At 36.2% G+C, this 26,116-nt stretch overlaps 1 protein-coding gene across 2 annotated transcripts in view; it reads left to right on the plus strand.

Annotated features, from left to right (window-relative positions):
- Positions 1–26,116, plus strand: part of tmtc2b (transmembrane O-mannosyltransferase targeting cadherins 2b) — a 136,671-nt gene that overhangs the window by 41,462 nt on the left and 69,093 nt on the right. For both annotated transcript variants that reach the window (XM_051134994.1, XM_051134995.1), the window contains exon 2: positions 21,476–22,052. In XM_051134994.1, the coding sequence (XP_050990951.1) occupies positions 21,476–22,052 (577 nt within the window). The remainder of the gene's footprint in view (positions 1–21,475; positions 22,053–26,116) is intronic.

The raw sequence follows: 26,116 nt of genomic DNA on the forward strand, positions 1-26,116 counted from the left end.
TGTGCAGTGGTTAGATGTGGCTGTCAACACTAATTGTCTTCGTGCTGAACATTTGTATCCCTAAAGTGATAAATCTGGTTAAGTTCAGAATTCCCTTTTGGTTACAGTTTCCTTTGAATTAGCTTTTTCCCTTTTTTTTTTTTTTTTTTTTTTTTTTTTTTTTTTTTTTTTTATGTTTTATGTTTTATTAGTGCTGAGGCAAGTTTTACTCTTATTATTGCTCATACCTATGTTTAGGAGTTTAGAACAAACCCCTAACCTTAAATATTACAATTTTGTGCATCTCTTGCCTAGTACTTCTTGTTTTACAAGCATAAATGATGCCTTAAATCATGTGGCTTGTTGGGGAAAAAAGAATTTGACTTGGCGCTGACATAGTGTCCAAAAAAAAAAGAAAAAAAGTATAATAATAATAATTGTTAAAAGCTAAAAAAATAATGCTAATAATATATTTTTACATGTTTGAATAGATTTTGTATAATAATTTAATCCAGCCTTTCTAAAACTAGATTATTATTATGCAACTGATATACATTCTATATTTTATTTTTATATATATTTTTTACAGATGCTTGATTTAAGTCTTATTATTATTATTATTATTATTATTATTATTATTATTATTATTATTATTATTATTAATCGATCATAAATTAATAGATCTTATATAATAATTTAATCTGGAATTTTTAAGACTATATTATTATACATTCTATATTTTATATACATTAATATTAAAATGCACTCTATATTTTATTTCTTTTTTTTATAAATAGTTGATTTAAGTCTTATTTCTTCTTTTTCTTCTATTTTACGCAGTAATTTAATTGTACAATAATATACACTTTCTATTTATTTTTGGACTAATTCTTGATTTAAGTCAATAATAATAAAATAATAATAATAATAATAATAATAATAATAATAATAATTATTATTATTATTATTATTATTATATAATCTGCCTTTCTAAGGCTAGAATTTTATTAGACAAGCAATATAATTTCTAGATTTTGTTCCCCTTTTGACAAATGTTTTAAGTTTATTATTATTATTATTATTATTATTATTATTATTATTATTATTATTATTATTATTATTATTATTATTATTATTATTATATAATTTAATCTGCCTTTATAAGGATAGAATTTTATTAGACAAGTAATAAAATTTCTAGATTTTATTCCCCTTTTGAGAAATGTTTTACTATTATTATTATTATTATTATTATTATTATTATTATTATTATATAATTTAATCTGCATTTCTAAGGCTAGAATTTTGTTAGACAAGTAATATAATTAATATATTTTATTTTCCTTTTGACATGTTTTATGTAAGTTTTTTTTATTATTATTATTATTATTATTATTATTATTATTATTATATTTTATACAATAATTAAATCCAGCCTTTCTAAGACTAGATTATTATACTAGTCATATGCATTCTATATTTTTTTTTTTTTTTTTTTTTGACAGATGCTTGCTTTTAAAGTTCAGTCACTTATGTAATTTATAAGCAGACAGACAGATAGAAATCTAACCTAACGGATACATTCTATATTTTGAAAAATACGCTTGATTTTAAAGTGAATAATTTACAATATGTTGACAAATAAACACTGCTGCTTTCATATTTCTCTCACTATTTTATTGCAGAATGGGCTGCTTGTTTCCCACATTCAGCAGAAATGCCCTCAAGCTAGTCTTCATGCTAGTAAACACCCCAGACACATGGTCTTCTGTCAGTGGCGGTAACAGGCTGATGACATCTGTATGTGTCTGTTTATGTTCACAGCAGAGCCTGTCACACGTATTACGGACTGCAAACAGCGTTCAAAAGGAAGTGTAAGGCTGTTATCTCAGAGCTAGTTTAGTCACCGTCCTTCACACCTTCCTTCCTGACACGTACACGCAATAACACTTTGACCCTAATTCTTCAAGAGGAGGTTTCCTGAGTTGTGCCTTGTGACCCTGTTCTGCGCATGGCCGGGATGGGAAAAGCAGCAGCAGACTGGCGTACACTGATGCAGCTGTTGGGAACATGTTTAAAAGATGTTTGATCTGAGCCAAATGAGAGCCCATCTGTTTTGTTTTGCTGGTTGTGACTTTTGTAAAGACACGGCACTTTAACAGAACGTCAGCTGCGTTAGTCAGAAACTGATTCTGACATGGGTTCGCACTTTTTGAACACCCCTGAGCCCAAAATAATATTATTTAATTCAAGAAGTTTTGGCAGAAGTAGCCGTTGAGGCAGCCGCAAGTCAGAGACCTCAAACATCGTAACACTAGAAGCTTAACGTGTTTGAACAGTTAATTTCTTTAGATTGTTTGGATTTCTCTTACATAAAAAAGAAAACATTATATTGGCCATTACCATCACCAGAAAGAAACACATTTTCAGATTCTGTATTTCAGATTCTGAGTTACTCACCCCCATGTCATCCAAGATGTTAATGTCTTTCTTTCTTCAGGCGAAAAGAAATTAAGGTTTTTGAGAAAAACATTCCAGGATTTTTCTCCATATAGTGGACTTCAGTGGTGGCCAACGGGTTGAAGGTCCAAATTGCAGTTTCAGTGCAGCTTCAAAGGGCTCTACACAATCCCAGCCGATGAATTAAGGGTCTTATCTAGCGAAACGATTGGTCATTTTCCAAAAAACAACTAAAAATGTATATACTTTTTTGTAACTTTTAAAAGTATGTCATATGTCAAATTTGAAAAAAAAAAAAATTATACTTTAAAAAAGAAACTAAAACTGCCAGTAGGTGGCGGCAAGTCACTGATTTAATAACTGAATCATTCATTCATTTGATTCGTTCAAACGGTTCTGATTCATTTAGGAATAAAGCAAGTAACCGTCTTAATGAATGTGAAATTGAATCACTAACTCACTAGATTTGTTTAAAAACCCACTTTCATTCATAAATGAAACACCACTGTGTTTGAATGAAGATGCGCAGCGGGTCAATTGTGACTTGTCAAACTATTTTTGACGACGAAATAGAGCAAAATCAGGCAATAGTGTTATAGTCAGACATTGTAAGTCACTTCATATTAACTTCTTGTTTATGTAACTGTTGTATTAAATCAGTATCTCATTTACAAACTCCCTTAAAAATCATTAAAAGCTGTCACTCATCTTAGTTCATCGCAATCTCACAAAGTTCCATTATAATCAACTAAGCTCTCTGCACAATGAATCTCTTATTTAGACTCCCTCTACACTTTGTTTATGAAAGGATTCCTGAGATATGTCTATGATGCATTACATAGCGTTGCAAAAACACGTAGAAACCTTTGAAGCTCCCCTCAGCGCAAACACAAATATGCTGGTTGTGTCAGTTTCACTGGTGCTCCTAAATATTTTTTCATAGTCGCACACAGTAGTTCAGTCGCGCTGTAGAGCCCTGACACATGACCTTTCCAATGTGACTATGTAAAGCGTGAAGTCAAGCTAGTGCTAGATGAACATTTGTAGTTAAAAAGTACATAAATTTAACTTTTTTTTTAGGAAATGACTGATCGTTTCGCTAGATAAGACCCTTATTCCTCAGCTGTAGAGCCCTTTAGAGCTGCATTGAAACTGCATTTTAGACCTTCAACCCGTTGGCCACCATTGAAGTCCACTATATGGAGAAATATCCTGGAATTTTTATCGACTTGCTGACTAGTTTTCTGGAAGACTGTAGTCAACCATTAAAACTGTGTAGTTTTGTAAGCCCGGCAATAGAGTCAGTGCACTATTCCCTTCTCTAATTTGCCACCTGGCACAGCTTTCCTCTCCCCTGAAGTATTTTGAAGAGCCTGCATATTGCAATCCATTCAATAGTCTCCCCAATGACGATGAATGGGCTTAACTATTGTTTCTCGAGGCTTTTCTTAGCTATCGGCCCTATTTACCCACCGAGGGAGCTTCCGTTGTCTCGTAGGCATGGGGAATGGTCAAGCTGTTACTCGTTGAGTAATGGACCACACATGATCGAAGCTCACACTGTTCCTCTATTGCCCTGCCTTCAAGTGTGGGCAGAGGAGCACCTCTCTTTCTCCGCCTCTCCCTCGTTCTCGCTCTCCGAGAGTCTCAGTTGTTTCTTTGTGTCATCCATTCATAGGATTGGTGTATTGGGCAGAGCTGAAACTGGTTCTTTGTCCTTAGCGTTGAGAGTACCCTCCCTCAACCCCCTCCCCTAATCTTTCTGCTCTCCATCTACAATCCAACAATAGAGCACTAGCAAGCATCTCAGACATGCCATGAATGTTAGTTCCCTTTTGTTGGTTTTCTTTTGCCCAGATAGAGCGGTGAAAAGGAGGCATTTCAATTTTAGACACTGACACTCAAGGTATTGTCTCATATCCTGAAGTTGTCTGCAGTCTGAGATGAGCGTTTTGTCTTCGCTGCCCTTCACCTTGTAAAGTCTAGACATGTAGGTGCTTCAAAACATTTTTGCTCACATAACTATCCTTGGCTTGTAAGTTTGTAAGTGGATTGTTGAAATGTATGCAATTGTATTAATCTTGTCTGTGTGTTGATGCAGATTCACTGATTTAATTTTAACTCACAAGCTTTTGATTTGATTGCAGTTTGATTCCAAAATAGTGAAATTACAAGGGGAACATCTTAATCTATCCACCTTATTCTTCAATGAAGAAGAATGGCAGAGACTTCTGGTTCATTAGCCGCTATAACGTGAAGAATAACAACGTGCAGTGAATGGTAAAACTATTTGCACTACAAACCAGTGTGTTCATAATTAAGATAATACATTAAAATATCAAGCAGCAAAACGAGCTGTTTTGTACAGCTAAAAATAGCTGGGCACGGATGAGACCAGAAGCCAGACCCATAAAATGTACAAATGGCCACGCCCGCTCTTACGGGAAAAATAAGGTGGATATAAGAAAGAAATTTGCTTAGGCAGTTTGCTAAATGAGTAGATTATTGAAACTTGGAACTTGTCCGTTTATAATATATACATTGAAATAATCTTCTCATAAGATGTACATCATGTTTCATGTTGTGATTCGCTAAAAAGAACCAGACTGGACTAGATTAAAGTTCAAAAAAGACTAAACTAGATAAATATAAAAATATAAAAATAGTAAATATAAAAAAGTATCTAAATCCATGTCTAATTAAATTAAATCATGAAACGTACACCATTTATGGAAAGTTTAACCAAAATAAAATTAAGGCGTTTTTAAATGGCAAATTTATTTCTTTTTTTAATCAAATTCTGTTTTCTATTTATTTAATGGTTTAATTAAATTTTTATAGTCAAAAGCATCTCTAAATAATTGATTTTTATAAAAAAAAAAAAAGATTTTAATTATATATTTTAATATATTTGTCACAGTTTCTTCAAGTTAAACCAACCTTTTTTATTTTGATGGGTTGCTGTTAAGACCTTTAAGTTTCTGTTTGATATGGTGATAGTTTTTCTCAGAAAAAATGAAAAAAAAAAAGTGCTCATAAAGTAACTCAAAGCATTTCCAGAGATTATGTGTTCATGTACTTGTATATTGAGGCAGCAGAGGCTGAAAACACACACTGACCTACTTTTGATTTATTCATCCAAAATTTGACAAACTCCTTGACATTCTGCTTTATACAGTAAATTCCATTTTTAGCACTGGATTTTGCAACTCCGTCTGTGTGAGGACAACTCCATAAAGATGCTTCTTGTTATTTATTTTGCTGTCTTTTTTAGTACAGAAAGCAATTGGACGGCATTTATGGCACAGGGGAGAACATTTTCCCAATTCTCAATGTCAATTGACTACAGAAGTGCGTAATGATGCATCTAGTTTCGGTCTGACCTGGAGCTATATTTGAAGTGTTATATGGAATAAGAGGAGCCAGACCTCTTTGGCATAATCACATCTGCTGTTCTGCAACATAATATACACCACTTAGTTTCGTGTTTTTCCATGGCTTGTGTTTCAATCATAAATTCTCCTACATGTGAAAGTCCTTTTCTGACTAAAACAAAGAACCGTTTGATGTGTCACCCACATGTTGGCAAATTCCCTCTCTCGTCTTGCGTTGTTGGGGTCTGTATTAATGTCTTGACTACTACTGTGATCTTCGGCACTTTTTCCCCATCTGTAAAATTCACATTTTTAGAAATTTCATGCAAACTTAATAACAACTGACTTGAATTAATGCATAGTCTAGTAAACAGTTTTTATTAGTGCAAATGTTTTATTACTTGTTCACTGGCCTGCATCAGCAGAAATATTAACAAAAGATTTTTGGAATTCTAAAAGTCATCCATTTGCAGGTCGATTTCCCTCAAAAGTGTAAACAGATGGTTGTGATGATTTCAAAAATTTCCCATCCAGCAACAAACAGCAACATTGACTGGTGGGGAACTTATTTCATGTTGCGATTCCATTTGGTGCCGCTAGCGGCTCAGAAATTACACGCTGTTACTTTAATTCGGATTGAGTGTAAACAGTCACTGATTAGGATGTTTATGAAAGACTCTTGCATGAACTTTATCAAAGAAAGCTCAAGCTTAAACAACGCCGCAAACCTCATTTTCTCAGGCACGAGGCTGTTGCTAATCAGGAAATACATTTTGTTTGAAGACTTCAAAGACGCACGCTTGACAATGGGAAATGGCCTCCTCCTGACAAATGTTTGCGCTGCTTTCCAGAGGAAATGAAAACACCTCTGGAACGCGGTTTCAGCTTTAGGTTCATGTTCGTATGTCCTGTCATCCGGAGGAATGCGGTTAGCGATTTGTCAAGAAGGCTTCATCTGAAGTGCTGACTTCCCTAATACCTCAGTTTTATTTCAAACAAATGGTTTCTGTCATCGTAATTTTAGCAAAGTCAATCACGCACATTTTAGCCGTAGCTGTGGCGTGTTTTTTAGCTCCTCGTGGGTCAGTAATGTATTTTTTCCACATTAAATGCAAGGAAAAATTTCCCATCCAGCACAAGGAAAGCAGGGAAATGCGATTATAATGACGAGTGCGTGGTGTGCCACTGGCCTCGTTCAAGGTGAGGTTATTTGCAATGGCCTGACTGTTTGGATTTGACTCCAGTAGACGGTGAAGATTTGGCTCAGAATGGTATTGATTGATGATAGTGTGCTGAGTATTCCTCTGTTTCTTCGTCTCAGGCGGTGAGGAGGAGAAAAAGGGCTGGGTGGATGAAATTTTAGCTTTTTTTTTTCTGAAGGGTTTCGCCCTGGCGTGGTCAGCTGCAAGTCGTGCACTGAAGATCTCTGGGGTTCGGATTCATTGAAACCATATGATGAACCAAAGGCATCCCAAGCAGTGAAATCTGCAAGCTATTTTTGAGAGGATTTAGAATTAATCAGTTTTGGGTGGTAATTGGTAACTTGAGCTTAAATTTTAGTGATGCTCAAAGAACTGATGTCTTATGGTCTCACAATGATTGAAAAGTCAATTGCGAAATCAAAAGGCTGTAAAGAAGGATTGCTTACCAGGATGGTGGTGTGGTTTGTGTGATTCTGTGACTATAAAGTCTAAAATGCGTAAATGAGCTCCTTTGCAAAAATGCAAATTGACACCATGTGGAAGACAAAGCATTTAAAAACAGTTAAGTGGCTGGTTGGGTTCCTTTTAAGAATGTTTACGGGATTACCAGACGCTTTCGTCTCACGCAATAGCATGGCTAAATATACTTTGGTAACTTTCGAATTAATGTCACGCCTTAAGGGGAAAGATTTTGGTGTATTTCGTTTTATTGCAAACCTTTTCCCCCTCTCATTTTCCTTCAAGCCACTAATTTAAGAAAATCCTTAGTTTGTTTAAGAAGTCAAAGGCCAGTCTACATCGAATGAAGCGATTTCGATTGCTTTCCAGAAGCTTTATAGGGGCTTTTTGTTTTTTTTTTTGTTTGTTTTTTTTGTGTTGAAATATATTTTAAAGGTAAGGTTTAACAATAAAAAAAAAAATTATATTAATATTAATATTAATATTAATATTTTATATTATAATATTTAATATTTATATTTATATTTATATTATATTTTTTTCACTCGTGTAGAAATGGTAGTATAATGAACTATTACTTTTATACTTTTTTATATTTTGAATTAGTTGTTTTTATGTTTACTTTTTATCATATGTTTTATACAATATATTATAATCAATACTGTTGTGAACAGTGATCACCTGATAAATTCTAAATTATTTTAAAAATAAATAAATAATTTACTGTGTGTATACACACTTATAAAACTTATAAATTATATATAATTATATAACAATTATATAACAACTGTTCATAATTGTAAATAAATGTATTTTACAATATATTATAATTAATACATAAATTCTTTAAGGTGAAATTTGTAATTTTTAATAATATATCAGCTTAATTATAAGTTTAATTGTTTACTTTTGTATAGGAATATAATTTAATGGTGACATGTTATTGTTTTTTTTATATTTCCAACTTTTCATAATATGTATGTGAAAAAATATATATAAAGTGATCATCTGATCACTATATAGCAACATGCTATTATCAAATCTGTTAAGATGATGCCTATGTAGGCAGCGAGACAGCTCACTAAGTTTTGGAGCATAGCTGTTGTGTCCTACTGTATGTTTTGCACAGAATGCATTTTTGGGCACTGAAAGGGCAATGTGTTTTGCAGCAGGAAGTGGGCAGGGTCAAAGTCGAGGTCTCATCATGTATGTGCTGTTGGAGGTCATCTGTGATTTCACTCACAGGACACACGCACGGGACAGTCAACATATGTACCTTCAATTATGAGCAAGCCCCCTAATGCGCAGCTAATAAGGTGTGCGATTTGAACGAGAGGCATCTGTGATAACACTGTGATTGTGTCTAATGAGATCACACTGTGCACCACCATGAACGATCCTCTGTGATTGTCTATAATTAATGTGGAACATGTGGAATCACACATGGAAGTGTGCTTTGTGCTCCAGTGAGCTCATTAACAAAAGGGAATTGTTGTGGAATAGAGAGAGTTTTGGCGGATTTTGCATTGTAATTATGAAGATTATTCATGACAATATAATAAAAGAGGATGAAGGATTTTGGAAATTCCAACCACTGAAAAGAACAAAGAACATCTCTTTTTGAACTACACTAGAAAAAAGTAATGTAAGATTTACTAAGACATTTCACACAGAAATTGCTTGTAAATTTCATAAATAATTACAGAGAAACAAGACAAGTAACTTGTTGAAATAAACATGACATTTTAAGAAGACAAGTAGAAAAACAATAGCATTTTCTTGTAAAACATGCACCAGTAATTTTTTTTTTAATTTACAACTTTTTATTGCCCCTTTTTTTGGAATATACATATATTTGGAATATACAAAATAGAATGATATTATGGTAATTAAATTAAGAAAAATGTTTAGCAAATAAATATTATGCAGTGTATTATAATCAAGTCTAGAATAAAAAGTGATTATCTGGTAATTGAAAAATGATAATAAATCACACACATATAATTTGTGTTTGTATTTTATTTATTTTTTTCAGCTTCAGTTTAACAAAGAAAATTACAAGATGAAGTGCGATTAAATATATAATGTGTGTGTGTTTGTAATTTTTTTTTTTTTTATTATTTCAGCTTACACACACACATATATGTGTATATATGTATATGTGTATGTATGTACAATATTTTCTATAATATTATAATTATATATGTATATATGTGTATATATATATATGTGTATATGTATATGTGTGTATGTATATGTATATATAAAATATAGAAATTTACAGCTAGTGCTGTCAAACGATTAATCATGATTAATCACATCCAAAATAAGTTTTTATAACTTATATAAGTTTTATAACCTGTGTGTACTGTGTATAACATTTGAAAAACATTTATATATAAATTATATGAATGTAAATATATACATGCAAAAAAAATTGTGTGTGAATTTATATATACATAATAAATATACACAGTATACGCACACACATTATGTAAACAAACTTTTATTTTGGATGTGATTAATCGCGATTAATCATTTGACAGCACTATTTACAACTTTTTAGTAGCCCATTATTTTATGTTAAATTTGGAAAATACAAAATTCAACAAAATTACAGTAATTAAATTAAGGAAAATGTTCAGCAATTAAATTAGGGCTTCAACAAAAGCTAATTTGTTTAAACTGATTTTTCTTGCTAATTTTTTTATGGACTACCAGTTTTCCAAAAATTAGTAAAATACCTTTCATTCTTGAGGGGTGAAAAATGAAGTATAAATCATGCACAGATCACCCTGGAGGTCTTTCAGCCTCCTCTAGATTGATTTGCTGTCGTGGCCTCCAGTTGATAGATTACCTGGTGTCTTCTGAAAGGCCGAAGTAATCAGTATCCCTTCCAGCACATCAGACTTAACCGCTTTTGGGGTCAAGATAGAAGAGAAGACCTGGAATACCCATATGCCTTTGGAAAAATACTTTATTATGGTCTAAAGGCAATGGGAGCTGCGTGTGGGTGGCAAAGTGTTTTTGGCTGCCAGTGTTTTACTGAAGATGCTCAGATTTGGTTGGTTGAGCTGCTGGCGTTCACGGTCGTTGTGCTGTGCTCTTAACTGTAGTGAGTCTTGGCTAAATCAATAGCGTGCCACGGCCTGGCGCGGCCCGTTTGCTGGTATGCCTCATAAAAGAAGAACTGCGTCGCATGCAAGCAGGCACTCCAACCCACAACTGCAGAACATCCGCCACGTGTCCGTAGACCAGGAATCTGTGCGCTCCAGTGGCGGAAAGCGAAGCCAAGTTGAGACGCATAGGACACTCGGCTGAATTCGTTTCATTTCATACCATTCCCAAAGTAGTTCTGATGATTTTTGTCTACAATGCAGATGTTCTTTTTGAAAATGTCAGACATTTGCCAGACTATTGCACAGAACTCGCCGGAAAGCCAAGACACCCCGCTGACAAGGCAACAACTGAGAATGTCTCTGGTACGCTGGTCCAAAACTGAGGGGAAAAAACTAAATTCTTAGGAAGAAAAGGAAAAAGAAATGCCTGCTCAGTGAGCGCAGTGCATGCAGAGTTTTTTGTGCGGATCTCCTCGGGACTACATTCCCATCCCCATAACACATGTTCCCCTCTGCATTCCTTCAGCTGGTTCTCACCCATCCAGTATCATCTCCTTGTTTTCCTACCCACGTGCTCCTGTGGGTCAACAAGAGCCGCTCGAATGATAAACCATCCCATCGGTGGTCAGGATGGACCTTGCACGCAAACACAACGAGCAGGACGCCTACTCTCTCTCTTTTTCTCTCTATGGGAAGACAAAGAAGCTCCACAAACACGCGGGAACAAAGTCCAGCTAATTTATTACACTCCGGCCAGAGGGACTCGAGCCGTGACAAACAGCCTCCTGTTGAGAGGCCTGTGTACCGTGGCCAGAGAGTGGGTTGAGTATTCAGACCTGGGTCAAACTCTGGATAAAACAAAGCCTCTTTCATTTAGCAGAGGATTCACAGAGCATGACACGTTTGGGAGATTAGACTAATTGATATTGGATGGATGACATTTTGTATCCATTGTAGCAGCTAAGTAGCATTTGACAAAGCTTATCCTCAGGAATTTGTTTATTGTTGGCTTGTAACTAAAATAGTAGCAGTGAACAGTAGTTTGTGTTTTCAAAGGCATGGCAGTGTAGTTTTATTTATTTTTTTTTAAATTTGATTTTATTTTATATTTTATTTCATTTTATTTTATATTTTGTTTATTTATTTATGCATTTATTTATTTATTTATTTATTTATTTATCTATCTATCTATTTATTTATTTATTTATTTATTTATTTATTGTTTTTTTTATTCATTCATTCATTCATTTTATTTTTTGTTTTATTTTTATTTTATTATTTTGTTTTACTATTATATTTTATTTTAAATTTAGTTTGTCAAAGCCATGGTAGTGTAGCTTTATTTTATTTTACTTTATTATTTATTTATTTTTTTTGTTTGTTTTATTTTTATTTTATTATTTTATTTTACTATTATATTATATTTTATTTTACATTTTGTTTATGGCACCTGTTCATTCTGTTTATTTATTTATTTATTTATTTTTTATTCATTATTCATTCATTCATTCATTCATTCATTATTTGACAAGTATAGATTACTATTATACAAATTGTGGATCCTAAATAGTACATAATGGTAATTTATTTACTATTCTTTAAAGTGAATGTGGTAAATGTGACAGTTGTGCTATTAAAATTACAATTAAACAATTTTAAATTATTGACAGCCCTATAAATATATTATATATTTTTTTTAAATATTGATCCATTAGTGGTTTCAGTGTAGTTTAGCCTGTGTTTTGTTAGTTACAAGCTACCTACATTTTCATAGAAGTGGAACGACTGGAGTCTAATTGTATGAAATGATTAGTAACTTGACAAATTACTTTTTGAAAAGTTTTCATAACCCTAGTAGTTTCAACACTTTTGTTCTTTCTTTGTATTTTCTATGCTTGTATGGCTTTATATAACGTAAATGACGTCTCTTACTGAAATATGTGGTAAAAACCCATGAAAGATTTGTTATTTAAATAATCCACATCGATTTATATATATTTTGGACTATAGGGGGCGCCATTATTTCGAAAACATCAGATGCTTGCACTCAGTGAGCTACTGGTGCTACCTGTTGCTATTTTTACCGCAACACAACTCTGAAAATAAAATACTGATAGGATGCCACATTGTGTGGCTTTTGGTTGTAATTTTCAGTTGAAGGGTAAAAAAAGAAGTCTTCATTGCTTTTCTAGCAGGAGAACAGAATGGGAAGATGCCTGTCGACGAATAAAACTTCCTAAAGACGAGCGTCTTTGTTCTCTCCACTGATGTTTTTGAGTCTTTTAGTAGAGCACAGCTACTGAAAGAGCTTACAAATGGCAGAGAAAAAAAAAAAAAAACACTAGATGCCATTCTGGCAGGATGTAAACATGCCGACGCTTGTCTTGACAGCTTATCCACTGAAGGAGTTTCTCACCGTGGATTTCACTCGATATCCCGGGGCGTTTAGACTCCTTGTGGGAAAAATTGATGGTACATCATTTGGTTTAAGCCTACGCTTATATCCATCACCACCTGTAGTGCTCATCAGTATTTTATTTTCTGAGGTGTGTTTTGGTTAAAAAAAAATAGCTACAGATTTATACAGAAAAGTGCAACCATTTCACATCATCAAAATAATGTTGCCCCCTGTAGTACAAAATATGCATAAAACATTGTGGGTTTTTAAAATAACATCTTTCATGGGTTTTCTATTACATATTTCAGTAATAGACATATTTTACATTATATTAAGCCAAGTTCCAGTTGTAACAAGCTCTAAAATTAAGCTACTACCTACAGTAGCATTAGTATATGGTCATGAATACCACACTTTTCTTTTCCACTGTAGGTCGGCAACATGTGTGTGAGTCTCCCATGTAGTTCAACAGTACATTTGTTTTAACAATCTATTTGATGGCTATTCACAAAATCCCTGTTCAGCACATTTGTAACCTTTATGCAAGATGTATCATGTGTCAACATTGATGCCAAACAGGTGGCTTAGTTTGCAGTATGAAGTGCTGACTGAATGACGCACATGCCACTTTATGATTCACAGGAAATGAACTAAGCTCCAAAGATTTTTACCTGATACAGTACAAAGCTTGCACACCTCTGTGAACACATTTTGCCTCCTACTATGAGTGTACACTTTAAGTAATGACCTGTTAAATTGATTAAAACTGACAGTAATTGTCACTTTGCAGCACTGGTAATAATAAAAAAGGCTTCTCGAGCAGCAAATCAGCACATTAGAAGGATTTCTGAAGTGTGATCTAAAGACTGGAGTAATGATGCTGAAAAATCAGTTTTGCATCACAGGGATGAGTTACATTTAAAAAAGTTATTTTCATTTGAAATAATATTTCGTAATATTGCTGTTTTTACTTTATGTAATGCAGCCTTGGTGAGCATAAGAGACTTACAAACATTACAACTTTTATTTTTATACATTTTTATTAGATAAAAGTGTATGGATGGCATTTCGGAAGATCATGATTTTGCTCAAGCTCTGGCAGAAATTCTGCCTTTTTTCTGTTTTGGTTCTTGTTAATAGTAGTGTAAACATGAGGAGACATTTAGTGGTTTGCCATGTGGGTCTGAAGTCACATTTTTAGCAGTCTGAGAACAGCTTTTTCCTATTTCTTGTAATTGAACATTTTCAATTACCCACCGTTTTGCCAAAATTCAGAGATGTTCCTTTTGACAGATTGTGTTTGCGTGAAAACAAAAAACAGGGGAGGCGAGACGCTAGAGCGTGCTGGGATATTCGTGCTGTGAGGAAGCAGTCTGTCCTAACATATGCCCTCAGATTTATGAGAGTCTAAAATGCAAGTGTACGTCTCAGACATGTCCTTTCAGTGGCTTTCACGCCGCTTTGTGATAATCGCCAACTCTAAAATGCTTTTTTCCTAGAGGCCAGACATTTCTTTTGGGATGGCCGTCCTTCTGGAAAGGACACACAGATGTGTAGGGTGTAACTTATGTTTTCTGATTGCTTTTGGGCAAAGCCGCCCATGCTTTGTAAAGCTATAGACTTCTCCTTCTTTTTCTCCTCTTCTTACTACTTTTACTTGTCCTTCTCCCTCAGCCTTCCTCTTCTTCTTTTTGTATCTTCCTTGTATCTTTTTCCTCTCCTTCTCTGTTTTCTTTAATTAACACATCTTAAATCACTTTTTTAGGCAATTTAAACATTACACATTTGTTTTTTAGTTTAAACATAAGCGTAATTTTGACTTGAACAGTGTTGTTGTTTTGCACGTACTGGTATTTCCTTTAAGATATGCATATCTTATTAATCATTGCTGTTATCTAATTACTAGTGTTCAGTTGCAACATAATGTTCTCAAACTAAAGCAATTGGCCTAATAGTAAGTCCTGTAAAAGCTGTTTTTCCCAAGAGGGTTGGCATGATATAATGAAAAGTGGTGGTCGCTTTTTCACCATGCTAATTTAGAAGTCAATGTGCTGAGTGGGCTTTTTTTCTTTCTTTCTTTTTGTCAATAAAGCCTAAATGGAAATGGCGCTTTCATTGATTTGCCATTAGTGAACAATTGATTCATTCATGCCTGTAAAAAAGTTCAAATGGATGCTGATGTGTGCGCATTATTTTGTGGAAAAGTTTAAAAGACGAGAGTTTGTGGAAAGTGGCGTAAATCGAATCATGCTTGAATGTATAATATAATACTCTGTATTTTTGGAAACGACAAAAACGAAAGAAAAGTCCACACCCATTCTCTTTTTGCTTTGACATGGTTGCAAACTAGATAATGTGGCTATTGTGGCGTTTAGATCCACAATGTCCAGCCATGACCATGTTGATTTCATGGTGGCCCGAGATGGTTTGTTCCGACTGCAGAGCCCCCGACCCTTTCAATGTGCGTCTGCTTCACTGTTTGTTGAAGCCCACGACTGAAAGCCTTTAGTCTCACTCTGTCTGACCCTAATTCAATAATACACCAGCTGACATTTTGACTAACTTGCCAGACTGACATATTGCAATACATTGACTTAGTTTACCGTGGTATTGATTTTCTATTGTTTAACAAGGATAGTTCAAGTGTCAAATCTGTTGGTTAATATCTTAAGAAAGCTCTTTTTACCTCACTTATTCCTTGACATTTCTTGAGTGTAAATTGGCAACTAGACGCTTTTTCTGACTTTGAAATGTCAATAGTTTATTTTTCTTTCCAGGCGCATGAATTGATTTGTAATGCCGGCATTTATAAGATTAGCCTTCTGAAACCTCTTTGCACCTCTATAATCTGCCATGTATAAATTATTTATTTATGCAAATAGATTTTTATTTCCCATGTTTCAAGGAAGCTGTGATGCAGTAAGAACTTGACATGATTTGCAGCATGACCTAATGCTCTTCATTAGAGGAACTTATAGGAAGGATTTGCTGCAGATATGGTAGCCAGCAGTGACATCTTGGTAATGCACAAACATAACTAATACGGCAAACATTAGTTTATTTAATACTGTTCGGTTAGGTTTTGTTGATTATTGAAGATTTTGAACCAGCTATAATTAGCTCAGTACATTTTCCAAAAACCATGGTATTACAAGGTACCATTTCCAATAAATTAATCACTATAAAGAAACAAATTAATGCAAAAGAATGAATGAATGATTGCAAGAGAGTGAATGAATGATTGCATGAGAATAAATGCAAGCGAATGAATGAATGCAAGAGAATGAACCAATGAATAAGTTAATGCAAGAGAATGAGCGAATGAAGGCAAGAGAATGAATGAATGTAAGAGAATGAATAAATGTAAGAGAATGAATGAATGAAGGAATGCAAGAGAGTGAATAAATAAATGCAATAGAATGAATGAATGCATAAGAATAAATAAATGTAAGAGAATGAATGAATGCAGTGGAATAAATGAGTGCAAAAGAATTAATAAATGTAAGAGAATGAATGAGTGAATGCAATAGAAAAAATTAATGCAAGAGAATGAATGAATGAAGGAATGCAAGAGATTAAATAAATTAATGCAAGAGAATAAAGGAATGTAAGAGAGTGAATGAATAAATGTTAGAGAATGAAACTATATAAATGAATGATTGCAAGAGAATGAAGGAATGCAGAAGAATGAATCAATGCAAGAGAACGAACGAAGGCGAGATAATTAATGAATGTAAAATGAATGAGTAAATGAAGGAATGCAAGAGTTAATGAATAAATGTAAGAGAATTAATTAATATAATTGAATGAATGCAAGAGAATGAACCAAAGAATTAATTAACGCAAGAGGACGAATGAAGGCAAGAGAATTGAAAAAATAAATGCATTAATGAATGAATTAATACATGAAAATAAATGAGCAAATGAATGAATGCATGAAAATAAACATATGCCAATGAACAAATGCAATCAAACAAATGAACGAATGAAAAAATATGAAAGAATGACTGGCAGAATGAAAGTAGAAGTTTGAAAGAATGAATGCCAGTACATGGGGAAAAAACGAAAAGTTAATAGTTCATAGAAGTAAAAAAGTTAGAATGATTGAAGGAAAAAGTTAAAGATTAAATGTAAAAAAGAGTGAAACATTAAAGGTAAGAAAGTTTTAGCAAAAGAAAGATTGCCAGTGAATGAAAGAACAACTGAAAAGAAAGAGAGTGAATGGCTAAAATAACAGAAAGAAAGAGTGAGTGAATGAATGAATAAAAGAATAACTGAAAGAATAAAAGACATTTGTACTTTGAGTGAGCCACTCAGCGTGGAAGGTGTTTCCTCAACAGTCCGGTCCTTTATTTGGACAAATTAATTGATTTTCCTCTTTATAGCCCGTACAGCTTTTCTTCATGCAACTGCACAAAGGAACAAGGCTGTTGTCCCCGAGAGCTCTTCTCGCATAAGCACCACATAAGGGGAAGGTATTCTGTTATTGACCTGCAGGCATTCTCATGGGAAGAAACCATAGACAAAAGCCCAGGCAGGAGAGCAGAGTGGACAGACCGGACGGCCTCTCTGTAGGCACTCTCAAAATATGACTGCGGCCCTTTCAGACACTGAAGCCGGGTGATGACACATACTTGGCAGGCCGAAAAGCACATCTCCCTGCTGCCTGTGCTTTTTTCTCTCCTCTTTTCACTTGCTGGCACAAATAGGAAACAATTGTGCATTGTCTCAAAAATATCTGGAACCATTTTTTGGCATTATCCAAGGGAGCTACAGTATGTTTGTTTCGTTAAAATATATAGACCCTGGATGCACGCCTGCATATGAAAGCCTGCTGATGTTCATGTGCTTTGGCAGGAAGAATTTACTCTATGCGCTAAGCTAATCATGTAGTAGGTCACTTGTTGCTTTTGATTCCAGAGACCAGACTCTGTGCATGGTTTGTTTTGCTTCTGGCTCGAATTCTAAGCCTTTGTTTTGGATGTAGCAAAGCTGTACTTGTCCGAAAACATTGAAGTCGCAGCCTGCTATCGACACCGCAGCATTTAAGCTCCTCTCATGTCCGCAGAGCTAAATCTTGCTTTTCAGTCTGAGAGAACTGGGCTCTAGATTACACAGGACTTATTTTGGATTTCACTTCTCATTAGAGCTGCGGTCGGCCAAAACGTAACAACGTGCCAGTCACGGCAGGGTTAGAGCGATAAGCAAACATGCTTTGACAGATGTGGTCACAGTATCCCCGGCACGCTGATTGGACTCTAGATGAAGCAAAGTGGCCAGTTTCGGCATCGCGTGATACCGCCGGTCCCCCGAGAGTTGTCAGGAGTAAGAACGCACTCTTGCATGTTAAAAAGCTTCTGCTGGAGCTCCTTTACAAGCAAGAAGGCAGAGATTAGCTTTCACGTTATTTATCTCACTAACACCAATTAGAATCATTCTAGGGAGTCAGACTTCCTCAGGCTGCTGTCAAGCCAAATCAGGCAGTGGCTCAAGAATTCATGTACTCGTCATGTGATCCAAGAGCTTCTACTGCTCCAGATATTCAGTTGCAATCCACCACCGGAGCTCCAAGTGGTTCTTTTTGATTCACACTTCACGTGAAAGCCGATCTCGGAAGCCCCTGCCTGCCGGGCCTGGCGCGGAGTCTGTTGTCGTGTCTGGGCTGCTGGATGTCGGGACTTCAGGCAATGGTGTTTGTTTTCTCTGGCTCACCAAAATATCCACTAAATTGGCAACTCCTTCTAAATGATTCAGAGGTGTAATTGAACCACAATAGCTCTTGTGTTATCCTTTTGTTCGGTAGGATGAAGATCTAATTTGACGAATGGCTTAGAGAAAATAAAGAAGGTATACCTGAGGGAGGGAAATTGTGAAATTCAGCCAAGAAAGTGAGTGATTCGAAGTCGTGGCGGGGAATTGAAATGTGTCCGATGACGGAGAGCTTTATCTAACGGAGAAATGCAGTTCTCAGAGCATCTGTTTTTCTTGTGGACTCTTAAAGGCAATTGCTGCAATTTCAACACGTCTTGTTGAAAATCTCCCCCAAGACAACCGAGAAGTTGAAGCATGTCCTGAACTAGTTCTTTTTTGGCAGTTTAGTCTGTTGTAACGTCTCCTCACTTTTCCCAGTTCCATCTGTTCTCACGGGCGACTGGTAGACAGGCGTTCGCTGCTGGCGACTGTGCTAGCAAGTAGCAAATGATCAAAGATTTTGGCTTGCTCTTCAGCCAAGGATCCATTGCTCTTTTGCATCTTTTTTTTTCCTCGTGTAAACCTTTTGTCTCCATTCTATGTTAATTACACGTTCTTGGCGCCATTGGTGTGGCGGCTGATTATTCAATTGCCTTATCGCACTTGTCACGTATTTCCCGTCGCATGTTTTAATTACAGCTTATGTCATTGCTTGCGCTCTCTAAGGAGACTAATTACACTCAATGGTTCAGCACCATCTTATGTTCAGGCATACATTCACGGGAGGTGGAGGGTGTTTGTTTCACAGCAAGATATCAGCGCCTTGGGTTTGAATGACATGGATTTTGGCACGGATGACTGCATATGGAATAACGTAACTGCCTAGTTGCTTTGTTTACATGTGTTTGTGTTGTTTGCTTGTCTGGAGGGCTCCCTCTGTCTTGTTGGGTGGTGCAACGCAGGCAGACAGCGTGGGCACAGTGTGTGTCTATGGCCTCTAGAGCATATCCCGCCCTGCCTCCTCCTGTTCCCTGTACAACTCTATGCTTTTCTTCAAACATATTTAGTCCCAAAGCCTTCTCTCAGGGAGTAAACTGCTCATTTCTCCTTCAACTCACTCATTCTTTTCTACATTGGCTGTCTTTATGCATTTTTTATTCTACTTAGGCTGAGTTCCTTCAGGATAGCCAATAGCCAGTTTCTGGCACACTGGGTTTGATCGACAGGCATTTGGTACCACTTCGTGCTTGCTTGGGGCTAAATGGAGGTCCCTGTCTTTCAGTTGAGCTTTTATTTGTTTTTGGTCAAGGGTGCGGTACATGTCTTCACTTTTTTTTATCTTTGAGGGAAGTCAGAAACAATGTTCCCTCCTCTTCTTTCTTTGTGTAACTTACAGATGTTAAACCTCACAGATAGCACTCGACAAGGTCATCTTGGTGTGAGGAATATTAAGTTTATTATATTAAGTGGCTGTTATTTCTAAGCAGAATATCATGGAAAGATTTTTAAATTTTTGGACTCTTAGAGTCCTGCCATTCATCCTTGTTCGGGAACACAAATGGTCTAGGAAGAGGTTCGCCAAAGTTTAATATTTAGCATTTTGGAAAACAATAGTAATAGTGATGCTTGCCTTACTGAATGACTTTGAGAGTCTTTGAGTGTTACACTTTCACATAAGGTCTCAGGCCTGTGATGTGCATTTTAGTCATGCCCTCTCGTGATCTTTTGTCAAGACTGCTGTGTTAGAACTTCAGCAAAGAATGTTTGTCGAACACTACTAGGGCAGCTAGGGCCCTATGAAAGTTTAATGTTTTTCTACATTCATTTTTTTCCATTTTCATTTCTCTTAATGGTTACTTAATGGCTACAATAAAAATGCATCTGTAATTAATTGATTTTATTAAAAAAAAAAAAAAACAATTTATCATTTTATTTACTACTTTTATTTTTTAGAAAACTGTATTTATTTTTTACTGGCAAATACATTCTAGTAAACATTTCTGGTAAGATTGATATTCCTATTATAAATAATGTTTTAATGATAATTTTGTTAGTAGTAGTAGTAGTACTATAATTACATTAAACATATTTTATATCTCGTTTCATTTGTTTTAATGGTTACATTTTTAAAAAAAATTAATCAACAAGCATGTCTTATTAATTGATGAAATGTACACAATCTAACAGCGAATTATTAAAAGTTTAACAAAAACATTTTTAAGGCCCTTTTACGTTTTATTTTATTTATTTTTTCAATCAAAATCCTGTAAACATTTCTGTGGTAAAAATTTATATTCCTATTATAAATGTTTTAATAATAATCTTGTTAGTAGTAGTACTATAATTACATTAAGATATATATTTGTTACAATTTCTTCAAGTTAAACCAAACTTTTATTTTGACAGGTTGCTTAGATATTTACGACGATAGTTTTTCTCAAAAGAATTGCTCATGAAGTGACTCTCAGAGCATTAGATATTGTTTGTGTTTATGTACTCATATACTGAAATGGCAGAGGCTGAAAACAGGGAGCGTTGCGCGCTTCACTATGTGTGTAGTAAATGAAACCGCGCGTCAACACACAAAACATGCGAAATTCATATTAAATTGTTTTGTGATTTAATATTCATAGACACTAGTACATATCGTGTTTTGAAAGTGATGTGGTATGAGGACTAACCAACCTTCATTCTCTAAATAAAAATCCTTGTGCGCACTATAGTGAATTAATTTGAACAATTCTGAAATGTACTTCTTAAACTAAATCTTAAACTGTCTTTTTCTTCACACAGCCGTGCTATCAAAACCAACCAGGACCTTCTCCCAGAAACGCCTTGGATCAACATCTTCTATGATGACTTCTGGGGGACACTTCTCACCCACAGCGGTAGCCACAAGTCTTACCGCCCGTTCTGCACGCTCTCCTTTCGACTCAACTACGCCCTGGGTGGCTTAGATCCCTGGGGTTACCACCTGGTCAATGTGGTTCTACACTGCGCCGCGACCGCCCTGTTCTCTAGCCTCTCAAGCCTGCTGCTGGGGTCGGGTTGCTGGAGCCTGCTGGCCGGGCTTCTCTTTGCCGCTCACCCCATTCACACCGAGGCCGTGGCGGGCATCGTGGGCCGGGCTGATGTAGGAGCCGCCCTCTTCTTCCTCCTGGCCCTGCGCTGCTACATACACCACTGCTCCCTGAGGACAAGCGGTGCGCATGGACGGAGCTGGACGTGGTTCTTGGGCTCATTGGCGTGTGCTTCCTGTAGCATGTTGTGGAAGGAACAGGGCGTGACGGTGCTGGCCGTGGCTGGCATGTACGACGTGTTTGTCTTCCACAGGTTGAAGCTGCAGCAGGTTCCCGTGCTCTTCCAGAAGGTAAACAGCCTTTATCCACCATTAGGAAAACCAGCTGTGTTTTTATACGCATGTATCTGATTTCTTAAACTTTTGCAGTGTTTGGAGGAGCTCAGCGATGTGTAGATGGATAGTGCGTGTGTGTGCTGTTGGATTATATGTATGAAATTTCATGTGTGGTGTTTGCTTTCCATCAGGATGAAATTTGGAAAACATTTTGGCGTGTATGTTCAACTGAGTCAACCGTAACAAACCGTATTGTTGTTTTTTTTCTTTGTATTGCACTAGAAAAATGCAAGCACGTAGGGCAATCAAAAGGAAATTGGTGTTTTTTTGGTGTATTTACATACATACATCTGGCCATGGATGTTTGTGTTTTTTGCTTGGCAGCTCACGATGATCTGTAATTGCATGAAAATGTTTCTGCACCACATCAAATTTCGGCAACCTTATTGCAGCTACGTTCACCTCCTTGATCTGGAGTTTGCTGAAGGCCGGCGCTTTAAATTTAAATGACCCGTTCTGCTTTCTCAAACTACCGTTCATCCGAACCCGTCACGGGTGAAGTCAGTCCCCAGTAAACTCCTGTTTTTAATGAACCCTTTATAATTGGAAAATTTTTGAGTGAGGCCGGAAAGGCCTGGCTAACGTTCTAAAATTGTTTTATTAACAGCCAGAGTGCAATTGTAACGAATGCTCGTTTAATGACGTCTAATGATGTGGATGTATTGTGTTTACATGAGTACAGTAATTAGTGTGGTGATCACTCATAAACAGCAGCAGTCAGTGTGTGTGTGAAATGTGATATGGTGGAGAAATAAGGACAGGGAAATCGATGATATTCGAAGGATTACACACAGTGGTGCTTTGCTCCTTAGTGTGCAGAACTCTGCTCTTTAAGCACTCAACCATCAGGTTGACTTTTGCTCAAGCCTGGCTTGTCAAGATGATTTACCATCGACCGTCAAAACACACTGACATTCGTAAGCATCAGCCAGTCAGCACAAACTAAATTGACGTGTGCACAAATGGGACTGAGAATTACAGACCCACTGAACTCTCATGCCAGAGTGTAATTCGAAATAACGTTTGTATTTCTGTTCATCAGAAATAAACTACAATAAAATGAATGTATATGTATTAATATATTAATATATTCTTTCTGGCCTTCGAATATGATTGGCGTGCAGTATTCTAGGGATATATCGGAACTCCAACCATTCAAGCGCATAGCGCTGAAACCCTATTGTAATTGTTAGAATGGTCACAGATCAGAGATCTCCATGTAAAACTGATCATGCAGACCAAACTATAAGTCATAGAGACTTGAAACTCAGAGGGATGGTAGTACTCACACTGCCTACACTGTCACCGTGTGCCTGATGAAATTTTGGGGTATTTTGGATTTTTTTGGTAATAGGTTTGGTTTTGTTTCTAGGTTTTCATCCGATCAGAAATAAACCAGTGCGGAAAGATTCTCTGGAGTGTGACCTCAATAATTATCAAAATAAAAAGGGGCAAATGTCCTCCAAAACGTTCGAAAGGGGCAGGGCCACTTTTAGTAAAATACCTATAACTTCTGAAGATATCTCCGCCAAACTCAGACCACCTATGTAAGAGCTCAATCTAAAATCACAGGGGAAAAAATCGTGGATCTTGGCCACTTGGTGGCGCTATAAGAGGGGAAAAAACATAAAATGGGTATAACTGTGCAACCACTTGTCCTATTAACATGAAAATTGGTGTGCACGATGTTGGTCCGAAGTGCCACAAGTGTCTACAAGGACATTTGCGTATCTCAAAAAATTCGCCCACCATTGGCCGACGAATTTTGAGCACCTTTTAGAAAAGATTAACGGAGGCCGATTGGAACGAAACTCGGTGGGTCTGTTCAACTCGCGGCCCCAAAGGTCTGAAAGAAATTTGAAAGAAAACGGCCACTTGGGGGCAATATCGCATTTTTCAAGGGCGTGAACGATTATACATTGTGCGGTTTGGCGCACATGCGCACGATATTCATATCATACGCCATATGCCAAAAATGCTTTTTTTAAATCATTGATTTGAGGTGGTTACTGGCTTGCTAAATAATATCTTTTTTCATATGTGCTTAAATGCCTTAAAGCGGTTGAACCCCGGTAATCGCTGCAGCTATATTCTATTATTTGTTTCAGAGCCGATAGTTCTGGCTGAGGGCAAAGTCTCATCACATTATATTTTATATAACTTTATTGCTGTAAAGTATGTCAGAGTGCTGCCTTTGTACTTCTGTTTTGTTTTAAAGAGAAAAATGTGGCCATAATTAAAAAGATGCTCTTTAAAATGGGCAAATTTGGTCCTTAAAAAGTTTATTTCTGACAGTGATGTACATTTTTGTATGATTTGTGCTTGCAAGTGTATTTTAAACCAGTATGGCTTCACTTCTCATCACAATGGCTTGTGACATCTCAGAGAGAGGCTGGTTTATGATGCTGTCTGCCTTTGGCTTATTCATAGACTGCAGCAGACAGACTCTATCATGGCCCATCACTTCATCCTGGGAAGCCTGGCCTGTAGGTGACAAAAGAGCATGATCTCTCATATCTGACAGCTCTCTGTGCTCTGATTGACCATCTCCCCATCAATCATCCGCTCTTCTTCCAGCCCCAGTTGTCATTTAAACTATATTAAGCCGTACAGTAGAAATGCTTCGCTTCACAGTGTGCCAGAGAGCGTTCGTTTGTCCGCGAACCCATGTGCTTCACATATCCTTTCCGCATCAGAGGCCGGCTGTGTTTTCACATTGCTGTCATCCGGTTCAACAGTATTAGCAAGTTGTCAGAGGCAAATAATTCCAGATTTTCCTCTTTGAGGAGAGACCGTGTCACTCTGACTTATGACAGCTTAGCGTAAAGCAGAGTTGAAGGGGAAGCCAGAAGTACTATGTAAACACACAAGCATCAAGACGTCTACGATCCGCAAGCCCAAGGACAAATACCTCTCATCTGCCAGGCTGCAGTGTGGCGATAATTCCAGAGATGAAAGCTGGATGGGTTTTAGTGTGAAGACAAACTGCTTCCTACATCCAAGGGCCTGAAGACTCATATGCCATAATGAGACGATAAACTAAACGTGGGGGAATGAGGTAAAAAAACACCAGCATTTAGATGTTAGAGCACATCCGTCAATGTGGCATCATAAACACATCTATAATTCTCTTTGCACAGCGCTTTGGTGCTGTACTTTTGGTCTGTGGACTTGCTTAATGTATGAGCCACAGAGACATATTAATGGCCGTTCCTCATCCGTCCATATTAAATGTGCAGGCTTGGATGAGAATAGCAGTGTGATCGTAAATTGGGCTGCCTTATCTGATTGTGGTATGCGGTTTATGACATCATCCCATAGCTTTATATCAATGCTAAATCATAATGCCTGCTATAAGTAAATGCTCCCTGGGCAGCTGGACTGGACTCAGGACTATCTCTTATGGAGATGGATGGTGCATTCGATTCAATTATCTCAAGTTTAAGAGGGTCTGGTCGTCTAAACTGCATTAAAGTGTTTCTTAGAATCTCCCGGTTCACTCAGTTTATTTCCAATCTCCTCTTGGATGCCAGATTTAATTTGATGAGGCTGTAAGAAATGGAAGTTCAGTCTGTTTAATATGTGATATTGTTTGGTGGTTCTTCATCTTAAAATGTCACTTCAATGCAAAAAAGATTGTGGTTTTCATAACATGACCACATAATTTCGTTGTGGACAGTTATGTGAAGGACACACAATATTGGATAGAAGTTCTCTGGATTGATGTTCTCAAATTTTTAATTTCGCTAATGCTTTTTCTGAAGAAAGATAGACATGTATAGTGCTGAAAGCCAAAATATTAAATGTCATGGATGAATATTTATCCACTGTTTGGTAGAGGGGGGTCAAAATGGAAATCTTTACCTGAGATTTAGAGCCAAATTACAAGGGGTAAAAAATGCGTTTATGAAGATGGGAGTGTCATAATGATAGTTTTACACAGAGATTGTTAGGTCTGTTAGTAAACTCTGTGGACTTTAGCAATCTTTGTTGCGTTATGTACCAATGGTGACCATTCA

This window comes from Labeo rohita, chromosome 18 (genome assembly GCF_022985175.1).
Source record: "Labeo rohita strain BAU-BD-2019 chromosome 18, IGBB_LRoh.1.0, whole genome shotgun sequence".
Classification (NCBI taxonomy): Eukaryota; Metazoa; Chordata; class Actinopteri; order Cypriniformes; family Cyprinidae; genus Labeo; species Labeo rohita.